Source organism: Paracoccidioides brasiliensis, assembly GCF_000150735.1.
Source record: "Paracoccidioides brasiliensis Pb18 unplaced genomic scaffold supercont2.1, whole genome shotgun sequence".
Taxonomy (NCBI): Eukaryota; Fungi; Ascomycota; class Eurotiomycetes; order Onygenales; family Ajellomycetaceae; genus Paracoccidioides; species Paracoccidioides brasiliensis.
Genome location: NW_011371358.1, coordinates 2,386,124 through 2,407,304, shown reverse-complemented (window position 1 = coordinate 2,407,304; position 21,181 = coordinate 2,386,124). Strand labels below are relative to the sequence as shown.

Sequence of the window (21,181 nt, the reverse complement as noted above, 5' to 3'; positions counted from 1 at the left end):
TCAGTGGACATTTCGGGCAGGGCATAGAACAGACATAAGCATGGATTTTCAGGGTGTGGTGGGTCAATTTACCACATCGGAATTTTAAAGGATGATAGTTAGTTATTGGTCATAGCTAAGTTCTCCCTTTACGATGTGGCATTGCATGGCATGTTCAACATTCCACCACCGGTTATACGGCTTTCATTGTGTCCCTTTGGCATTTCATCCTCCATTAAAATCTCTTTGCCTTTTTTATCTCACCATTGCAGGGCATATACAAGACGATAACTGACGTAATACTTCACCCCTCCGCTACATGGAATTTGGAGCGCCGGATAACACCTGACAGCCGTAGTTATCTATCAGGCCGCATCCATTTCTGCCCAGTCCACAGCAATTAGCCCATCTAACATCGAGTTGCTCATGTGGCTATTCCACATGTAGCTATCCACAAAATTAAGGAGAATAGTTAGGCAAGGTTGCAGAAGAGGGTAAAGTTTCTAAGCCATGCACAAACGAATGCCCCTCCCAACATGCATCGCACGTACCAGTTTCTTTCATTAACAATACTATAACACCTAGTTATTGAAATACCTATTCTTTCGGAAATCGTTGGGGAACTTCTGGCACGGGAGAACAGTGGGAGGAAAATACGGAGGAGAAGATGGAGAGTAATGAGGACAAAGGATTCAGAAGAACTGGGTTGCCTTATGTCTTCCGATTAGGAAGAGATGCAGAGCATATTAAGCCTCATCTTCTCCATATTCTGAGAGTTGCCTTCTTTAATTTTTCCTTAAGCCATCCCTCTCAGTATTGCCCCACCTCTCTCTAGGGTAGGAAGATGGTGTCTGCATCTATGCATATCTTCGGGCATGTTGGGTATGAGCCTGAGCACAGGTTTCATTAAGCCTCTTTTCTTTCTTTCCCCCCTTTCTCCCTCTGTTCTCCTATCAGCTGTTGTTGTTTATTAGATATGGATACCTACAACTTAGGTGAGGGGACTGCGGAACCTGAATAAATAAATCACTAGTTACTGGTTAAAACAGCTCCTCCACCGCTATGAAAAGAAGTTCAGGTCAGCTGGATTTTCTCTGCACGTCATGTCTATGCGGGGCTTCTATAATGACGCATGTTTGCATGATATTGCACCTGAATATTTCATTGATCCGGGATGAGTTGTGTGAAGGTTTCTTGGAGGCTAACCCTAGTTTGTCCCTCTGGGGCGAGGTTGAAAGCTGCAGAAGTTTGGAAAAGCACAATTGGCATCATAAAGAACCTCTCATGCTGCTTGGATATCCCCCAGTCAGTTATCTGTTTTATCCCATATACCCGTGACAAAGGGGCCCTAATATCCTCCAAGACCGTTCCCAAGTCGATTCTGTGTGCCCCACACCCGAAGTGCAAGCAAAATTGCTCGGGAGTGCAGACAGCCACCACAGTCAACAGCACATGTCAAGAGAAGGATTTCCGACCAATACCCCCACGTGTGCGGAACGAGCAGATTCCCATGAAAAATCAGTAAGCCTTGATGCTGGAAGAGGGCACAGAGAACAGGCATCACAATGATGCGGGCTGTGATGATGATCCCCCTTCACGTCTCTTCTATGATGAGGAGTCCCCCGTATCAATATGCGACCTGCTATCATCTGAACCAATGTTGCCTGGCATGCAAGCATCCGTAGAAGTCCCCGCAGTGAAAGCCAGAGCGCTCAACCGGGCCCCGGAATTCTTAACAACGAGGGCTGGGGCGACGAAGCGTGGGATCTAGAGTAAACTTACTAGATAGTTACCGTAATCCTAGGCTCTCCACACCAGAGACAGTCAACGTAGGTGCTCTCTGAAGCCCTGGGTGTGTTTTCTGGAATTCTCACGGACATAACAGATCAACTAATCACTGTCAATGATGATGACAAGAATAAGAATTTGCATGAAGACACGTGGTGGTACAAATTCCTACTACCATGTTTCTATTTCCACCGCCTGCACAGCATGCCAGGGAATTGATAAATACACGCCTCAAAAAAATTCACAATTCTAAAATCAAACATAGCGTATACACAACCGTACACCCAAAATAACTAGCATTCTAATAGGTGGTACATCAACAGATACCAGCTCAGCGTTCTGATTCAACTGTTTTCTCTTTTTTGCCCACATCCTTGGCACCCAATCAACAGGGAGAAGTAGTTGGTGCTTCAGTTTTTTTTGTCAACTGACAACCAACCTCACAGGCCCTGGAGGGTGTAGTTAGGGTATTCAATTCTTCAGTTTTAGAAATCTGTGACCTGGTGCCATTGTGAACCTCTTCCACAATATCAAATCTGCCTGTCAAATATTTCTCTTCTCCCTTGCTTTCACCATGGATCCTTTCATCTCCCATCTCACTGATCTCTAGTTAATGTATTGACTTTTGCTTCTTGAATCACCAAGATTTTTCCAGAGTACATCTTGACCTTGCTCTGCACAAGAAGCTTATCAAAGTCTGGAACATTGCTGAAATCATCTAAATTTTGGTTTTGATGAAATAGACTCTCATCTGTTCCAAAAGTAATGTCAAGCCTCTTCTCTATACACTACAGAAACTACTGTTCATCTGTAGGGATTGTTGAATACACTTCACATGCAATGGCCAAGGTATTGAATACAGATACCTCACTGTCAAGCCTTCCAATATTATTCTTTGCATGCAGTTCCAACCCTTCCAACCATAGTGTCATGCAGTGAAGTATGTAAGAACACTTCTGTTGTATCCTAGTGTCTGTGTAGGACAAGAATACTGTTGGGTTTTAAGTGTCTAATAACAACCAGTGTACAGATAACTAATGGACCAGCATGTGGCCAACATCTTCATCAACATCAGGAAGTTTAAAGTTTGGGAGATCCCCTGGCTGGCTCTACTCTTCAGCATTATCAAAGTCCATTTTTCTAAAGTTTAAATGATTCAATATGGATTTCTTTTTGCATGTCAATCACCAAAGGCATGGCAGAAAATTCTGGATGATGCTGATGGAGATGAGGATAGCCGCGCCAGCCCTATTGTATGTCGAATGGGATAAGATGTGCGTGAGAAAGCGGCCAATTATACCAAAACACGCCGTGAGCAAAACATACATCCACAATCATTTTCAAGGTGTCCTTGCTTAGGTCCGAGAAGCTTTTGGTTTGATGGCTGGACATATTCCTCCCGATTTTCGAGTTGGCACGTCTGAAACCAACAGATAGGGCATGGAATGATTGGTTCTCAGCAGGCCTTCTTATTCGAGCATCATGCAGGATGATAAGCAGCACTATCTCCGCAAGAGAATAGTGGATATGACTGCATCGACAGGACTGGTACAAATGACGGCGGTCCCGAAGAGCAAACCGAAAGCGGCCAAAGATAATTCGGCAGCAGCCTCCCCCTGCTGACCATCACCGCAAGCAGAGGAGTTATCCCCCCTTTCCGCGAGGCGGGCAAGGTAAAACTCCACCGGCTGCCAACTGACCGTGGAAGAGTGGCAACGAAGAACCGGGTAGACCAAGGAAGGCACTGTTAGAGAAACAGATGATCTGACTGATTGATACTCCGTACTTTGTTAACAATAGCATGGCTTCCATATACAAATCTCTGTGATCCACAGGCCGTCCAGTAGCCCTCCAACCTCCCGCCAGCTCACTCGTGGTTGAAATTTGCTTAAGTCTACATCAATGAGTGCGGAAGTTTTGTTGCTCCTGTCCTACCACCGCGCTCAACAGTCACAAGAACCGATTCCTGCTATGCGAGGTGGAGAGCCGGTGGACCTGGCGCCGAGGTGAGGTCCGCCTGACAATCTCAATGTCCAGGCAACGGCCGAAGAGATCAAAAACCCAATTAAAGTACTAACAGAGACTAATAAAGCGAATAACACAAGAATTGGGTATAGTTAATTCGCAGCGTATGCGTACGAATGTGAAAAGCATCGTCCCATACGCATTGTCTTCAGTTTGGAAGCTTGGGAGACTTGTTGCTCGCGTCCCGAGGGGTCTCAGTGGGCTTCCTTCAAGGTGAGCGGCACGGACCGGAAATCTAAGCCTGGGTCATGGAGGAAGAACATAAAAATTAGGCGTGGGAGTGCTCAACGTTGGAAGCTAACCCGTTCCACACAAGCCCACATTAGGTCAGGCCTTTCATCGGAATGCATGGTAATAGCGAGAGGGGAAAGCCACCTGTATATGCATCCTGTTGATGCATTGCCCCGCTCCTTGACGGTGCATTGTTAGATTTGAACTTGACAGCCTTGGACAGTCGCTCGCGAAATTGCTGTCGAGCAGTGAGGATAATATGCTGTCCAATTAATTAATTGTCTCTGGCTATGGCTGGTTCCAATGAGACAGCACTTATCTGTCGCTATGGACGGCAAACGCCAACTCCCTTCTCATCTCAGAAAGCCTTCTCATCTCAGAAATGGGTGTATAAATACACTTCAGTCAATGCTCCTCTGCAATCCATTGCTCAGTTAGTCTTATTAATTAGTATATCCATTGCTTTATCAATCGCGTCTCTCAACCACGATTGTTTCTATTCCGTCCAGCCTATCTGCAGCATTGACAATTCCTATTGGCATCATAAAAGCGGCTGCACATTACAACATCTCGAGTGCCTCCCAAAAAAAAAAAAAAAAAAAAAAAAAAAAAAAGCCAAAACCACTGGGTGGTGTATCTCCCCACCCACAAATCACGTCAAGTTGCCTCGATTTAAGCCCTACTGGACCTGGAGCTGCGCCTGCATGCCTCGTTGTCAGGCGCCTCGACTACACAATCTCAACTCACGTCGTCAAAACGTGCAGTACCACAGTTCTGCCTCGGAACGACTGCTCAAACGATACTGGAGGCCATCAAATCAGCGAATTATGACCGATATAAGTTCGCAGAGGGGGGGCCAAGGGTGTCGCTTTTGGCTGGATAAGGTGGCGGCATTGATGCAAGAAAATCGAATAACCGACAGCGAAAGTGAAACGCAAGCAGCCCGTAGCGCTCTTCAGCAAGTTTGCTATTCTGAAAGCCAGCTCTTTCCGGCAGCTCAGATTACTGGAATGACCCCAGGAGCCTCCCATTAATGTTTTTTTTTTGGGAGGTCGTGCACCAGATCTCTATGTTAGCAAATGCAACAGATTCTATTCCCATAACTATAATCTATCACATTTTTTTTCAATTTTCGTCCGGCATATGCCTAGTTGCCTTTGACCACGCTGCTGTTGTCAAAGCAAAACTAACTACCAGTAGATCCCGAGCTTCCTCCAGGTGATTGTCAATACGTTTCAATAGCCCTTGCGTGAATTCGGGGTTCCCAGTCCTCAGGAGTATAGCTGTTTGAAAATAGACAGGGTAACCTCACGAGTGGGCCCAGTCAAGCAGCCAAATCATTCCCTCATCACCATCAAAGATTATGTTCCGTGCAGCAACGTCCACATGGCACGTTACAAGCTTGTGGAATTTGCCAGAGAATCAAGGGTGACTGTATGGAACACGATTGAATTCCTTGCACACAAGGAGGCGCTCATTGAACCACGACTCCATCTGCTGTGCCGGCGCCGTAATCAGTGAAGAGTGGGTCGAGTGAAAAACCCCACTGCCAACGAGGCCAGGTTTCTCCATCTTGATGGCATGAAGTTGGCGAAGAAATTCCGCAAGCTGTGCATGAATAGAGTCTCGAGCATGGTCACTGAGGGTCGGCCAAAATGCTGGAAACAGGATTAGTTACCACTTGTACTCTTCATTAGGAGATAGATAGCCGACACACGGGCCCTTCGCCACTGCAAAATTTTGGCTGCTCTTCCCATGCATCGTAAATGGCAGGTACGCGTATCCTTGACCTGGCTCGAACAAAATTTCATATTTTGAGCCTCTGCTAGGGAGACTCCGGTTCCACGCTTCAGCACAGCAGACTCATGAATTCGAACCAGAGTTGCACCCATCCTGTTCGTAGACAACCGGGGCATCATTAATAGCATCCACTGGTTGATTTCGGGGAATTTTCACGGAGCTTGCACCCGGCCAAGGGAAAAGGAAAAAACCATTAACGCCCGCAATAGTTGATGTCTATCGCAAGATCAGAGGAAGCTGTTTTATCCCGCTGTTAGTTTCAACATTGATAGTAGGCAGAAAACCGAAAAGCGGGGAAAGCATTCTGGCACAGTAGAAACAATCCGAACAGCCCGGAGAAATGGAAAGGGGGGTGGACTCATTAATAACTGGGCGCGGGCCAGGGGGGAATGGGATGAAAAACGAAGAAATCGAGAACGAGGAGTTCTATTATATATAGCCCTCCTGGTGCAGACACGACACATGACATTATGCCCAAGTGAGCTAGCTTAACTAACTATAGTTAGTTACGTTGTGTTGGTGAAGGAGAGATGTCTCGTGATCTGATTGTTAGTAGGATTCCGTTAACTAGACCAATTCATAGAGGAGCTCCAATAACCTGAAGCAAGCTCTTTATTCGGAAACGTCTGCTAAGTACAAAGTATATACACACTATTGATCACTGCTTAATATGTTCGAAGAAGGTTGGAAAGGGGGAGGGAAAACGGGCAAAGCTTTAGTAACTAACTACTGTATCAGCTGGCTCAAAACGATCGGTTCTACTTCACACCGAGTGCTGCGCGAACACATGCTTCCTCACCAATCGCATGCTTCATGGAGTTTCTATCGTCGTAGTGGAATCACTGCCATATCTATCCACTATCATCGTCGTCATCTTTGTTATCGGCGTTATCTCCGTCGCTGGTGTCACTGTCGCAACCTACTCTGTTGTTCAGGGCTCCGGATTGGTGCTCTCTGAGTCTGCACTTCCATAACCAGAGCATTCAAAATCATCATCAGGGTCATAACCGGAAAAGCAGCTCATATTCACATCAGAAATATCATTTATATCACGTGATAATATCACCTTAAACAGCGAGACATCTGATGGCCCCTTACTTTTGCTCGGTTTGAAACAATGGGATCTCCATCTTCATCTGAAAGAAACCGCTTCCGTTTGCCCAGCACTTTCACCATACAGTTCTTACGACCCTGGGTTGGAGAAGTTTGACTGACAGGAGATGAGCTTCTCAAAACTTTAAAAGTCCTTTTAACTGCTGCATTGTCCTTCCTCCCTGAGTGTCAAAAAAGTGACACCAGCCTGGAGCCAGAGATAAAAGGTATGGGAATACCAGCTGCGAAATAGACTCACTGCTTCTCATCAGCATAAATCTTCGTATATCACTCCCAGGAGAACCGGAGGAGGGTGATATACATCATCTTTGGTGCCTGATGGTGTGCGAAGGCCCCATCGCTTGATCACCCTCTGCTTGTACTGTTGACCATCATACTTAGCAGCTCTACTCAGATTTGTAATAGGGATGGAGCATTACTACACTCAAGCAGATTCACACTGTCTGCTCATTCAACTTGTTGTTGCTTTTCTCACAGTAGAGGGGCTTGAGGACTCACCAACAGTTACTCAAAAGCTGATGCGGCTCTTACGCCCCCTTTTTGGGTTCTTTCAAGATGATCAAAAATACAATTTGACGTCGGTGGATGTCAGGTTCGCGAGGAATTCATCTTGCATGATTGTATAGACCTTTCAAAAAGTTTCTTCCTGCCACTAAATACACTAAAAACGCCACCAAACTTAATGTAGAATATACACCCATTTTATCCATGGCCCTCTTTATATTCATTGCCTTCTTCTAGCTCTATAATCTTTTAAATATGAATAGGGATCTGCTCAATCCATGTCTGTATTGCCTCCTGAGACAGATTTTTCCAGCACTGCTTCCATATCTTAATAGCTTCTACCTGACTCTTTTGGTGGCCTCTTACAGGTAGTTATTCACTTCATCCATGGCCAGCAGGGTTCAATTTGGTTAAGATCAGAGGAATTACCATACCAAAGCATTCAACAAACATTGTATATATTATAAATTCAGTGTTAAATATAATGGTCATGAAAAGAAGCTTTATCCTCTTTGAACAATTATACTTGGATATTCTTTTCACACTTTTTAACAAAGAGAAAAAGGTTCAAAATAAGGATTTTGATTTGATATCAATATCAATCTATATTATCACCACTACCACAGGAAAGATTGCCTGTTTTCTATTTTTATTTTCATGTAGATTTTATGCTGTGTAATTGATGAAGATTAAATCATCTCATCTCATTCTCTATTTCTCATTTCTCTTTCATAACCAATTTCAATTCCTAATTTAAAACATCAATAATCTTTAAAAATTCAATCTTTTCTGAAGCAGTCTCAGAAAGCCAGCAATGACAAAGCTCTTTCTTATTATAAAAAAAATACCTTTAAAATATAAACTTAGAAGAGCTTTTCCACTGTTCTCAAATACAGCTTTGTATAAAGACGTTTTCTTTGATTCACCATATTTAACATCCATCACATCAATGAAAAAGGATAATAAAAGTTTTATTAAATTAAATAACCAATTTCCAATCTTCAAAAGTTTAATATTTATATTCAAGATAGAATTAAAGCTGCTGCTGCTGCCTCATTTTCTTAATTAATCCAGGTTTTTGTGTTGACTTTGTCTTCTGAAATCCAGCAGTCCTCAGAATTCTCCATATTATAATGGCAGAAATGCTGAATCCTTTCAGAATGAGTTATATCAAAGTGTATGATTTTTCATATATTAATGATTAGCAAGATTCTGCGGAATTAAGGTTTCATGGCGTTATATGGCGCCTTGGCAGGAAGAAACTTTTGAAAGGGACCTCCGTAAGGTATCCATCAATAGTGGGGTGTAGTGGGGTGGAGTGGGGTGGAGTGGGGTGGGTGGGGGAATTCAGGAAATGGTGCAACGTTGCGGTGAGCGTCGGTGAAGGTAGGTTAACTTGAAACAGCCTGAGCCAGGGTTAAGTCATAAATAAGCTCCTGTAAATGTTTAGGTCCCCCGAGTGGGCTCGGAGGCCCGTGCGCAGCGGTGTCGAGGTGGACGCCAAAAGCCCTGGAAAGTCAGTCGCACGCTATAAATAGTTGCAGTTTTGGAAGGCTCAGGGTTTGTGTCTGACGTATCTCAACCTTTGCAACCTATTATATTAGCAGGCGTTTGTCAGAAAGTTTAATCAACGAATTGATACAAACAAAAAAGCATTTGCTATGTGTGGTTCCTAATAGCGACACTTGACAGAGTATGTAAGTTTCAAAGATTAATGCAACATTCAAGGCATATTCGCTCATCTTACTTAGACGGTTGACGTTTTTGAGCTGCATGGAAAAGTGCCGTGAAAGCCAGAGATACTTATTGGTCCTGTTGGGAAATAAAGGCATCAAATGGCATGATGAGCTAGCTGCGACAGCTTCAGGAGCCCGCATAGATATTTAGGATATAGGCGACATGCGATGTTTGGTTGATTCTGCCGGATGTAGTAGTCTCGAAGTCCGGGTATTAATATGTTTGTGGGTCTAGTGGTCAGGGGGTTATATTATATGAAGGTATATCGTCCACGAACTCCTGTTGAAGGTGTGGGTTGGTTTAAAGAGCACCTCGGCTTCTCGGAATAAAGCCAGAGTTGTTTAGACGGAGTGCCTTTTCTCTGCCTGTGACGGATGAAGCCCCACACTCTGATAGCCATTTCGTAAGTTGGAGGAGTCTCGAAAAATGGTCCTTGCGGTGTACATTTCCTCCTTCCCTCCCTAGTTACCTCTCTCGTTTGGTACAAAAAGACCCCAAAGCCCAGGCGTAAACTATCTTGAAATTGGATGTCTCCGTCTCGACGCACAATGGCTGTATGGTTATATCAAATATCATCGGGGCGCCAGCTTCCCTGAAGAATAGTCGAGACGAGTTCGATGTTCCTCTTTGAGGATTGTTCCTCCATAGGCAAACATGTTCAATAGACCAAGTTGATACATATGGGGCTGTAATTGGGATTAGTTCATGATATGTTCCAACAACCTTTTGAATCACCGTATGATCCAACAGCGGCAGTGAACAAGGCATTCCCACCCATGTCGCAATGTTCAACTCTTCATATGAAGATTTCTCGGGAAACTTAAGCAAAACAACACAGAGCAAGAGCTAAATATATAGTTAACTATAGATAAAAGCGATACTCAGCAATTGAGAATAACATCATTTCCTGCTAGCCATTCACATCCAACTTGTCTAGAGCTACTAGGCCTTCAGGTTTGTTCTTTGTGAAGGACAGTGGAGTGATACGGATAAGAGAACCGCGCTGGAGTTTAGCTTTCCCCCCAGTGGATCGCTTCGCCGATATCTGCATGCGGACTAGCCCGCTGTAATGCTCTTTGCCGAGGTGCCGTCGCGAAGTGAAATAAAAAAGAACAGACTCCAAGGAGACATCAAGGTCCAGATGATCTGTTCGTACTCATAATTTTAACGGAGGTCGCTTGGAGTATATGTATACAGTCTTTTCTACCTCCTCCATATCTTGTGTGTCTTTCCATTCCATTTAACTGCCTATGTCAGTTGCTTAGTTAGTTAACTATCTGACTTGCCGTGCTGCGTTGGATCTTGACAAATCGCACGGCTCCACCATAACAAGCGCTATCACCTTTAAGCCTGTGTTCGGGCTTCCTGACTCCTTGAATAGGTAGATGCAACCCAACTGACCAGGAGGATGGCTGAAGAAAATGACATGATATTGCGCTGGTCAACAACCATTCGTTGCTCCCAGGATGAAAAGATGGATAGGACGGAGTATGCCCTTTACCCACAGGGTTACTCCTTATTTACCATGAGTAATGATACTCCATGCGCACAACATTTAAGTAAGTAGATTCATTTCAGTTTCTTCTGCTTGTGGATATGCTCGGCCAATGCGAACGCCTCCTTGTGGTTAAGCCGACTTCCCCGCCTATAATACCGAGTGGATTCGCCAGGCTAAACCCAACTAGTTAAGTCGCGGAGGCCCCGTGATCCAGCCCTACCCCGAGTTCGTTTGAAGAAGTTCCGTATTTCTTCGCTTCTACACGAAGCACATCTTTCAGATTCATTCCACCCTCTCCGCATTTCATTTGGACCTTCATTCCTGAAGAGTGGCGTGCGTTCGTTGGGCATTGGCACGTTCTTCTCATTTTAAACCATCTTTACAAGTGGGACCGTTGTCGCAACTTGCAACTTGCATGCATCTACGTTCCAGAAAACTCAATGCTTTCATCCAAGTAATCGGGAAAAGATAGATTCCTGGACAAACCATTGATCAGCTCGTCGCTATCTCTGTATAAAGTTGTCAAATTTATTTATTCTCCTCCCGTTCGGACCTCTATTGAATGATTCGCAAGGATCAGTTGAACATGCGCCGCGGGGTCTAGTCTGATGGATGAACTTCATGACTGTTCAATCGACTGAACTGTTTCCTTCTCCCGCATAGACAATTAGAAGTTATTACTCGATTGCAGAGAACGACATTGCCGGGCTGTCTCTCCTACCTGCAAACGGTTTCCCTATTGAATAACGGAAGAAATGGTGGAAGACTATGTAAGGGGAATGTCGGTATAATCAAACATGAAAATATGTTTCAGCAAATATCTCCTTGTTTATTCAGCTCTACCTCATAGTAATGGTGTCGCATTTCATCCATGCTAAGCCTGACATTGTCGTCGCGCTCAAACTCTTCAACCTTCCGCCGATTGGAATCAAAGGACCCTACTCTTGGATTGAACCGCTCTTCTTTGAACTGCATTGTTAGAAGCCATCACATAGAACACAGCTCAATGATCGCTACTATCGTTCATTCTCAACGAATATCTATTTTGCGCAATGTCACCTTCTAAACCCGCTCTACCAGCATCCAACTCCTATTCCTCATTTCGCAATGTCTCGGCTTGCAACCGCTGTCGTCTTCGCAAAAACCGCTGCGATCAGAATCTTCCCCGTTGCCTATCATGCGAAAAGGCCCGGGTTCACTGCGTTGGATACGATCCCACTACGAAGCGGGAAATACCCCGCAGCTACGTGTTTTTCTTAGAGTCCCGCCTGGCATACTTAGAAAAATTACTCATCGAGAATGATATCGAGTTTAGGCCACCCGAACCTTATGAGGGAGAGGAGGAATTCGATAAACTCGCGGGAATTGGGCTAGTTGCCCCTCCTGGGAAATTGCCTCTAGGGGGGGATAGCGGTGCTGCGCGGCCGCCTTTCGTTAAAAATACGAAAAATCAGGAAAAGGTAATTTGGGCCAGAAAGGATTCAAATCTTACGGTCAAGCGTGAAAGAGAAGGGGATGATGAATTGGCCTCTGATTCTATCTCGAGGCCGGATGAAGAAGACAGATCCGCTATCGATGTGGATATTAAACGCCAAGAAGACGAAGATGACCGTCGGGTCGAAGATCTCGTCTCAAATATTGGTATGGTATCAGTTCAAGGCGCATCGGATCCACGATATCTTGGTTCCACGTCTGGCATCTCATTTGCTCGGGTTGTTTTCTCGGCGGTCAGAAGCTCTGTTTCCACCAACACAGCTGAGCGGGCAGCACCCAGACCCACTGAACGCCAAAAGGCCAGATCAAGCACGAATAGTGGTACAAGTTCCATGCGTGACTCCTTTTTTGGGTTGCAGGCCAGGCCGACCATGAAGCAGGCACCTTTCCCTGACCAAGCAGTCGCAGAGCGGCTTGTAAACTTATATTTCGAGCACGCAAATCCGCAAATTCCAATTTTACATAGAGGAGAGTTTATGGAAGTTTTCCGCCGAATATACTCAGTGGATAAGGGTAGGCGGTCACATCGAGACCTCTACCTTCTGAACGTCGTGTGCGCTATTGGTGCGGGCATAATTTTCGACGCGAAAAGTGATGTCCACGCGCAAGAGGAGGAAGTCCGGCTGAGTCACAATACGTCTCCTACACCCCCCTCACAGAAAAGGCAGAAGCTATTTCTCCACCAGTATCAACCAGAGGAATACCATGCTTCTGCTGTGGTGGATTTGGAGGGGTTTCTTGGCTCATCTCAACACACTGACGGATTTGGTGGTCTTGAAGAGCTCCAGGCCGTTTTACTCTTAGCGAGTTTTGCCCTTTTACGCCCCGTTGCTCCGGGTCTGTGGTATATTATTGGAGTTGCGGTGCGTTTGGCAATCGATCTCGGGTTACACTATGAGGATGGAACTGGCATAGATTCCATGAGCGACCAAGAAGAGAATTCCCTTAAAGCGAAATCCAAGGATGGTTCAAGTGGCAAGTCCCGAGACGGTCGAAAAGTTAGAATGAAGGTCGACCCTCGAGAACGCGGGAGGCGGGAATGGGTTCGGGACCTTCGCCGGCGACTGTGGTGGTGTACCTACAGCTTTGACAGGTTGGTCAGTACCTGTGTTGGTCGTCCCTTTGGAATCACAGACCAGGTCATCACCACCGAATTCCCTTCCTTACTCGATGATAAATACATCACCGAAGCGGGATTCCTTCACCCACCAGCAAACGCAGCCAGTTACAAGCACGTCTCACAACACTACTTCAAGCTTCGTCTCCTACAGTCAGAAATTCAGCAGGTCCTCCAGCACCAGCAAGCACTGATGGCTAGGAAAATCGGCAAGAACCGCAGTAACACGTTCATGCATACAAAGCTCCCGTCACCGTTCCTAGCTAAATTCGACTCATTTCGTTCGTGGAGGGATGATATCCAACGACGCTTAGCGGAATGGAAGCACTCTGCCCCGGCCCCTCATCAGATTGGAGTGCAATTTTCCGTTGAATTCCTGGAACTCAATTACTGGCAGGCGCTCATCATGTTATATCGCCAGAGCCTCGTTGTGCCGGATCCGTTGGCCGGTGAACTTAGCCCGACAGAGAATATATCGAGTCCATCCATGACTAATGTCGAAGATGTCGAAGATGAAGATGATATATACCTCAAGGTTGCGGAAGCTGGGCAGAAGGTCTTGCGATTGTATCGTCAATTGCATCGGGTCAGGCTGGTCAACTATACCTACTTGGCTACCCATCATCTTTTTATGGCGGGTTAGTTTTACATCCTCCCTAGTTGGCGGTTGTGTGGGTTAGTTATTAAACTGACGCGGAAATAGGAATATCATTTCTCTATGCGATTTGGCATTCACCTGTTGTTCGAAGCCATCTGGTAGGCTATGCTTCCTTCTGTATAATGCATTGATAAGTTGTGCTGACAACTTTTGAAAACAAAAGACCCTCGATGATGTTGATTTCACTATTCTTGCTGCAACGTCGGTTCTTGGAGATCTCATGGAGAAGTGCCCGCCTGCCGAAGCTTGCCGAGATGCTTTTGAACGCATGAGCAAGGCAACGGTTCAAATGTGTCTTTCTACCACTGGATTTGGCTCTCATGCTACAACTGAAACAAATAGATTTAACATGGTGACACCTAACCCTGGTAATGAAACTACCCAGTCCTTTGAAGAACAACACTCACCGCCTTTGTCTTTGGGAACTCACCAGCAACATCAGCTATTCGACCAACAGCAAACTGCACCCGTCCAACCACTGTTTGGAATGGAGGTTCATGATCTTTTCCCTAAGGACTCGATAGATGAAAGCGAATGCCAGCCAGAATCACAGGACCCCAATTGCAGCCCTGGGGCCCAACACCCTGTACGAACCGATCAATACATCTCCAAGGAATACCAAACCAGACAGCCCTATCCGGCACAGCAATCGCATTCGCACCCTCATCAACATCTGCTGCAGCAGTGCCAGCATCAGGTTCCACATGTTCAATCCCACCAACAACAACACCAACATCACCAGCCATACACCTACCCAAGCCAAAAACACGAAACTTCCAACTATCACCTCAGTCCCCGCTCCCTACCCCACCAAGCACCATACGGTCACCAATACCCCTCCAACCGGCCATTCACCGACAGAGCTTCACCGGCGACAAGCTCCATCTCCGTCTCCACCTCCATTACCAGCCCGGTCATCCCTCACAGTAACAATCATAAAACAGATACCCTCTACGACCGGCCAACCGGTGGCAGTGACTCTGACACAACAGGTGATATTAACATGAACATGCTACCCTTACCTAGCTTTAGCGATGCTTCTTCTTTGGCAGGCGGCGGCGGACCGAATCCGGGCACGGGACTGGATCTGGGATTCGGCATGGCGATGGATTTCCAGCATGGTTGGAATGAAGGGGTTGGATATGACTTGTTTGATGGGTTCTTTTTTGGGGCGGTTGGGTTTGGTGCTGGGGCCAGTGGGTTTGGGAACGGGGATGGGGATGGGGATGGTGATAATGGGGGCGGAGGAAATGGGAATGAGAGTATTGCTGGTGGTGGAATTGGGGGGGATGCTGGCTGAAAAGGAGGTTTTTGGAAATGAAAATTATGAGATGTTCGTTATTACTTCCCAGCCTCCCTTCTGTTTTCTTTTCACTCTCATCAATTAAATTGGAGGTGATTTTCTTGAATATACTTCTTAGCCATGTGTTTAATTATATGTTTGCTTCTTTTTGTGTTGGTTTCCTTTCGATAGCTCACTTTTGTGATAGCTTCCCTCTTTTCCCCCCATATTCTTGTGTGAGGATTTGAGATATATATATTTGATATCCCTTTTATGTTGTTGGAAAACCTTCTTGTGACAATTACAGTTGCTTGAAAAAGTCCAGGTTAATTTACTTCTTGCCTTATATACCTGTAGTATCTTTTGTAGCAACGAACAATTGAGATTTTCCTTCCCTTCCCATTTTCTCCGCTGAGAAACCGAAACTCTTACTGTGGGTAATTCGTAAATGCACGGATGATTAGCGGGTAGTTAGTCGTGGGCATTCACACGACATCATAAAGACTATTGCCAGCAACCGGTGTTCACAGAGGCAATCGTGCCTTGCAGTTAGGTAGAAGATTTATGGACGAATCTCACTTGAATGGAGCTCATCAACTAAGCGGATTTGTGGATTCAAATGGCTTTCAGATACTCAGTTGATCTGGACACGAAGATGATGTTTTATGTCCTACACATGAAGAAATATAGACGGTCGTTAGCCGGGCTGATCCATGACGCTAGCTTTCTCATGGCGCGCTGCTGACTTGGGGGGCTGGTTCTGGATCGTGGGGAAAATCTAACTACATTTTCACCTGCTGCCAAAGCAGTTGATGAAAAGGCAAACAGAAAACAACAGACCCTGACCTGACCTGACATATTGACATTGACATCAACACAGACCACTGACGCCTACACACGACCAACAGCTTTTGCTTCACTTCCTATACCATGTTTCATCAGTTATTCTTCCACCATTGAAGCTTCTCTTGGCCACCCCTCGCACCCTGTTGTCCAGCTTCTACGCGTCTCTCCATTTCCTTGTCGTTCCTCTCCTTGGTCTCCAGGAACAAGCCACCTTCAGGTACACCAGTTCTCCCCTGCACGGTCTGTGGATCATGCAGTTTTCCCCGTTGTCGAATCCCTTTCCTCCCTGGAGCAGCCTTCCTGTACGCATTGCATCATTGGACTGACCTGGCTGCCGCTGCGAGTGTTAGTTACTGCTACCTGACCAGCCCAACTAGCCTCAAATCCTGCGTCAACGGAAAAAACCCAAACGACAGTCGCCCAAACACCCCCCCCCCCCCCCCCCCCCGGCTAAATAGATGACGCCTGTCTTGGGCTTTTGAATACATCCTGTAATAGGTCTGCCTTTTTGTGTCCTAGTTCCCTTGCCTCACTTTTATTTTACCTTTGTTGTTATTTTCTCTGTTGAACTACTCGCTGGACGGGAGATCCCGCCGTCGTGTCACTCTGCTTTGCGCCTTTTTCAAGCAGAAGCAAAGGGGAAACGAAACGTTTGCCTTTACCGTATTGTAAAGCACCGGCTAATCATCTTGAGTCTTATAGTTTTCTTTGCCGTGTCCGATATCAGTCAGTAGTTGCTATCGTGTGGCGATTGAACCCGGGGTTACCCTTTAGAAATTTAGGCCTACGGATTCAGCTATAGCATCTTTAATAAAGCTAACTTTTCCTTGCGATGTTGGAGCAGATGCTCTTTTTGCTTCAAGGATAAGCCTATTGGTAGGAAGTACAAACCGGAAAGGAAGCGGGGTGTACGGCCGTCTTGCTCTCCTTTTCTCTGCGGCACTCTCTATTATTCGAACGATGCGCGACCGTACTCCTTTCGATTAGCTACAAACTTCAGCTTTCTACACATTCCCCATAATTTGACCCTCAAGCGCAATCCGGTGGAGTGTTTTCCCCTTGTCCTACTCATCAGCAACAGGCTAGGTTGCGAGAATGGTGAAGGCAGACATTAAGAGAGACTACTACGCCGATCTAGGCATTGACCCGAAAGCAGAAGAAGATGAGATCAGAAAAAAATATAGGAAGCTAGGTGAGATATCCTCACCTTTTGTCCATGTAGCTGTATTGTATTCCTCCTTAATCCTAATATGTCCCTGCATCACAATAGCCTTGAAATTTCATCCGGATCGGAATCCAGGCAAGGAACTTGAGTACAATGCCAAATTCCAAGCTATTCAAGCTGCATATGAAATCCTTATTGATTCCAAGGAACGATTAAAATATGATACCGGTAGACTTCGAGCGGGGTATGGTAAGTTCTACTGCTCGTCTAAAACAAATATGCAACCTCCGCGACCGCAATATCCCCAACCAAATAACCCTCAAGCTCGACGCGTGCCTACCCCAAATACACAACCTAGAACAACACCAAATCCTTCCGCACAGTCTAGAAGAGAGCCAACACCTGGCACACAGCCGAGAAACCCCCCAGAGAACACACAACACCATCCTCAAGGTTTTCCGCATCATCGAGGATCATATCCCACTCCTCCTTCCGCAGGAGCCCAGAAATATTCCAGCTATGCGAAATCAGGTTCACAGAAATGGGACAAGATCTACGAGGATACGCGAACTAGGGCTGATGCGTTCCGCGGATTTCATGAGATGAAACCGAATGCCAACCCAGGCGGCTGGTCAGGATTCGATCCAAGAACAGGCCGACCCAACGCGTCAACATCAAATCCACAGACCTCTCGACGTCAATCTGCATATGAGACCTATTTCAATGTTCCAAATCCGTCTCCACAGCGTGCGCAAGCGAAGAAAAAACAAGGTTTTGCTCCTGGAACCCCAGGGGGAGATGAACCGATGGCGCAGAATACGTCAGCCTATGCCAGTTTTAACAAACAGCGAGCATCTTACCATGAGCCACACTTTGAGCCTGCGCCGTCCCCAACGGCAAAGAAGTGGCCTCGCCAGGAAGAATCGACCGATACTAACATTCCAAACCTGCAAAGGACAAGTTGTAGATATGCAACTACTGGTGGCGAGAAAACCTATGTGTCCGGAGCTGGTCTTGGACGATCTTCTAGCACCCGAGATTCTCCTTTTACAGAGTCGGATACTCGTTCTCGTACTAACCCCCCAAGTCCGACGTCCCCCCAGGGTAGTCGAGGAAGGCACCGCAGTGCCAGCCCGAAGTTCAAATCGAACCGAGAACGAACTTTTCCATCTTCCCCGGAAACCAGCGATTCTGATGAGATTGATACATCTTTCAGACCCAAAAGGTCCCCACGTAGTAGGAAGTTTGGAAATAATGTGAAAGGAAACATTTTTTCACCTTTCAATCCTGACCCTGGTGAGGACACTTTGGGCTGCGCAACCCGGAAAGACTCTTGGCTCTTCGATGAACCCCATATCCGTCCAGACGGAAGCCCCAGACAAACTCCCCGCGAAAGATGGAACTTGCATACTAACTATGAGAACCCTCAAGGACACCATCCCGATAACGTCGGATTTGCCCAGCATGACTCCCAGGTACACGAACCGTCTGCAAAAGCCCAGCAGACCCATGGCACCCAAAATCACACAACAAGCCAAGAGGCCGAAAATCCTAGTAATAACTCAAAGAAATCCGACTCACCTCATAATTTTAACATGTATGGCCCATCTCATAAACCCTCTATTCGCGAGTGGTCGAGGAAATGGGGGTTTACCCCTTCACCGGCTGCTGACAACACCCCTAAGCAATCACTCCCGCTCTGGGCTTATCCCTCAAGCATCCTCCCCCAGCTTTATAACCCTCCAAGATTGAGCAAAGAAGCTGGGGACCGGAGTCCTGCATCCCAAAATATGGATGGGATTCCACGTGATGGAAACCCCACCCCTATTAACCCATCCAATTCAATCCAAATAAATCAAACTACAATAATGAGCGCTGACTCAAGTTTTATTCCCAGTTTTGGCCCATTCACGGAAAACAAATCCCCTGTTGATGGTACATTCAAGAGCAGAAACCATGAGAATATCGACGTCACTTTCTCCGCTTCTGATTGGAATGGAAAGTTTCAACACGCGGCCGAATTCTTGGTACCAAGATCGTCTAGAGAGTTGCCCTCTCAGTCAAAACCGTCCCGAACTCGTGGTAGGAGTATAAGCAGGCCTAATTCTGCAAATCATCCTCGGCCTTTTCCACCACCCGGAAGCTCTAATCAGAACCCACAAGAAAACATCAATAAATCCTCTTCAGCTTTCCTTGAATCGGGATTCTCAGTAGACAAATGGACAGAGGAAGTGTTGAAATCCAATATTTGGACTATGCCACATAACGAGCTCCCCCAACGGAACCAAAAGCGTCAAAAGAGTCCGAGAAAGCAATCGAAACCGGCCGTGAACCGTCCGCCAACAATCCCCAAACACGCAGCTGCTGTGACGACAGAGGCAGAAGAGGCAGATACTATGTTATCCAATGGAGACCCAGTCGAACCTCAACAGAACCTTCCTGAATCCGTTGAGGCAATGGATATCGATGATGGAGTCCCTAACAATGATCTCAAACAACAACAGCCTGCTCCGTTCAATGCGGCAATGGGAGCAGATATCAAGCCTGCCACTGCAGCGATTCCCACGACAGATGGTGCTCTGCCCCATAGTACTCTGAACTTGAAAAACCTCACCAAAGTTGCGCCATTTACGCCCACCAACAGCACTGGCATCAACGACCTTAACGATCTCAGCAGCACGCTTCCATTCGAATCGAGACCGGACGAAAGTAGCCATACCCGCCTTACCGTCCGTCCGCAAGATCTCACGCTCCCCAAACCGCCCAGAGTGCCCGCAGCGCCGAATTTCTCCACAGCGGAACACACCAACAAAGCTGAAATACAGACCATGTGGGAGCGCTACGTGGCCGATGTCAATGCCTACATGCATGACTGGAACATCTTCAACCGCACCATGCTCGGCCATTTTAACGCCAGGCAGCACACGGTGGAGACTGGACTGGCGCCCAACTGGGTTTGCGCTGTTGGCAACTCCACCCGACTTAACATTAAAGATGGGGCCGATTCGGCAGCGACGAAGAGCACCGATGCGAGTAATGGCGTGCAAGATGGAGATGAGGAGGGTGACGCTGCTGACGAGGAGCAGTTTGCTGCTGGAAGTGGCCTGGGAGGGTTCAATGCCTATTTCCGTGGCGTGAAGGAGGATTTTGTCGTGCGGCAGCATTGGGAAATTGCGTGGGAACGGCATTTGGAATGTTTGGAGGCACTGGATGCGACACGCAGGTTCATGCGGAGTGGGGGGAAGAATCGGTCTATGCCTATTGGTGGAGCTACGGGATAGAAATACTTTGATAAATTCTTTTTTTTTTTTTTGTCTTTTTCCCTCGCAACTTCTATCAAGTTTCCTGAAGGGGTGCCATTTGGCGTTCCAGGAGATTAAATGTGGTGAAGTGGGAAAGGTCATATATGTGTGTATACGTCCCGTCCACAGATGCGAACGTGGAAGCAGTTGCATGGCCAGACCGTGGAGCACGCATGGAAGGAATTCCATTAGGGCAGAAAGACCACAGTCAAATATATGCTATCTTGCAGGAGCTTCATAACTTCCGCTGTCAAATAGTTGCACTAACTTGGAACTGTGTCCTGAATCAGGCCTTTTACAAGTACTGTAAATCTCCGCTCCGGAATATGTTCCTTGGTCGCCTATTTTCCTGGAAAAGTTTCTCGATCACAGGCTTGCGAGAGGGTGATTGGGGGAAGGGGGCTATAGATATACAGAACGGACCTTTTTTTTTTCTTCACTACGAAGGCTTCTCCTGACTGGTTCTCTTGCCCAATGCAGACGATAAATGAATAGATCCCTATTCAGTTGACGCTGCTATCAAGTTCGCATATGCCTATCATCGGCGGAATATCGCTGCGGGAAGAGCACTAGCTTCTCCGCACACATAATTCTATTTCTCTTGAGTCGATGGCAGCAGCTGCTGGACGTTCATGGACGACA

The 21,181-nt window shown here is 46.4% G+C and overlaps 7 protein-coding genes across 7 annotated transcripts; 5 read left to right on the top strand and 2 right to left on the bottom strand.

Moving 5' to 3' along the window:
• Positions 1 to 1,510: 1,510 nt before the first annotated feature.
• On the top strand, positions 1,511 to 1,750 carry PADG_11143 (uncharacterized protein; the record flags this gene model as incomplete). Its single annotated transcript, XM_010758437.1, has 1 exon — positions 1,511 to 1,750. One exon carries the CDS (start codon positions 1,511 to 1,513, stop codon positions 1,748 to 1,750), a length of 240 nt encoding a protein of 79 aa, XP_010756739.1.
• Positions 1,751 to 2,363: 613 nt separating this feature from the next.
• PADG_11142 (uncharacterized protein) lies at positions 2,364 to 2,699 on the bottom strand (the record flags this gene model as incomplete). Its single annotated transcript, XM_010758436.1, has 2 exons — positions 2,364 to 2,518; positions 2,639 to 2,699. The coding sequence occupies 2 exons, from the start codon at positions 2,697 to 2,699 to the stop codon at positions 2,364 to 2,366; spliced, it is 216 nt and encodes a 71-aa protein (XP_010756738.1).
• Positions 2,700 to 4,727: 2,028 nt separating this feature from the next.
• PADG_11141 (uncharacterized protein) lies at positions 4,728 to 5,057 on the top strand (the record flags this gene model as incomplete). Its single annotated transcript, XM_010758435.1, has 1 exon — positions 4,728 to 5,057. The coding sequence occupies one exon, from the start codon at positions 4,728 to 4,730 to the stop codon at positions 5,055 to 5,057; it is 330 nt and encodes a 109-aa protein (XP_010756737.1).
• Positions 5,058 to 5,445: 388 nt separating this feature from the next.
• On the bottom strand, positions 5,446 to 5,915 carry PADG_00729 (uncharacterized protein; the record flags this gene model as incomplete). The annotated part of the gene is made up of 2 exons (XM_010757651.1): positions 5,446 to 5,681; positions 5,741 to 5,915. 2 exons carry the CDS (start codon positions 5,913 to 5,915, stop codon positions 5,446 to 5,448), a joined length of 411 nt encoding a protein of 136 aa, XP_010755953.1.
• A 578-nt stretch (positions 5,916 to 6,493) lies between these two features.
• On the top strand, positions 6,494 to 6,797 carry PADG_11140 (uncharacterized protein; the record flags this gene model as incomplete). Its single annotated transcript, XM_010758434.1, has 2 exons — positions 6,494 to 6,506; positions 6,562 to 6,797. 2 exons carry the CDS (start codon positions 6,494 to 6,496, stop codon positions 6,795 to 6,797), a joined length of 249 nt encoding a protein of 82 aa, XP_010756736.1.
• A 4,930-nt stretch (positions 6,798 to 11,727) lies between these two features.
• PADG_00727 (uncharacterized protein) lies at positions 11,728 to 15,244 on the top strand (the record flags this gene model as incomplete). The annotated part of the gene is made up of 3 exons (XM_010758168.1): positions 11,728 to 13,924; positions 13,990 to 14,042; positions 14,108 to 15,244. 3 exons carry the CDS (start codon positions 11,728 to 11,730, stop codon positions 15,242 to 15,244), a joined length of 3,387 nt encoding a protein of 1,128 aa, XP_010756470.1.
• Positions 15,245 to 17,167: 1,923 nt separating this feature from the next.
• On the top strand, positions 17,168 to 20,518 carry PADG_00726 (uncharacterized protein; the record flags this gene model as incomplete). Its single annotated transcript, XM_010758167.1, has 2 exons — positions 17,168 to 17,264; positions 17,343 to 20,518. 2 exons carry the CDS (start codon positions 17,168 to 17,170, stop codon positions 20,516 to 20,518), a joined length of 3,273 nt encoding a protein of 1,090 aa, XP_010756469.1.
• Positions 20,519 to 21,181: the final 663 nt, after the last annotated feature.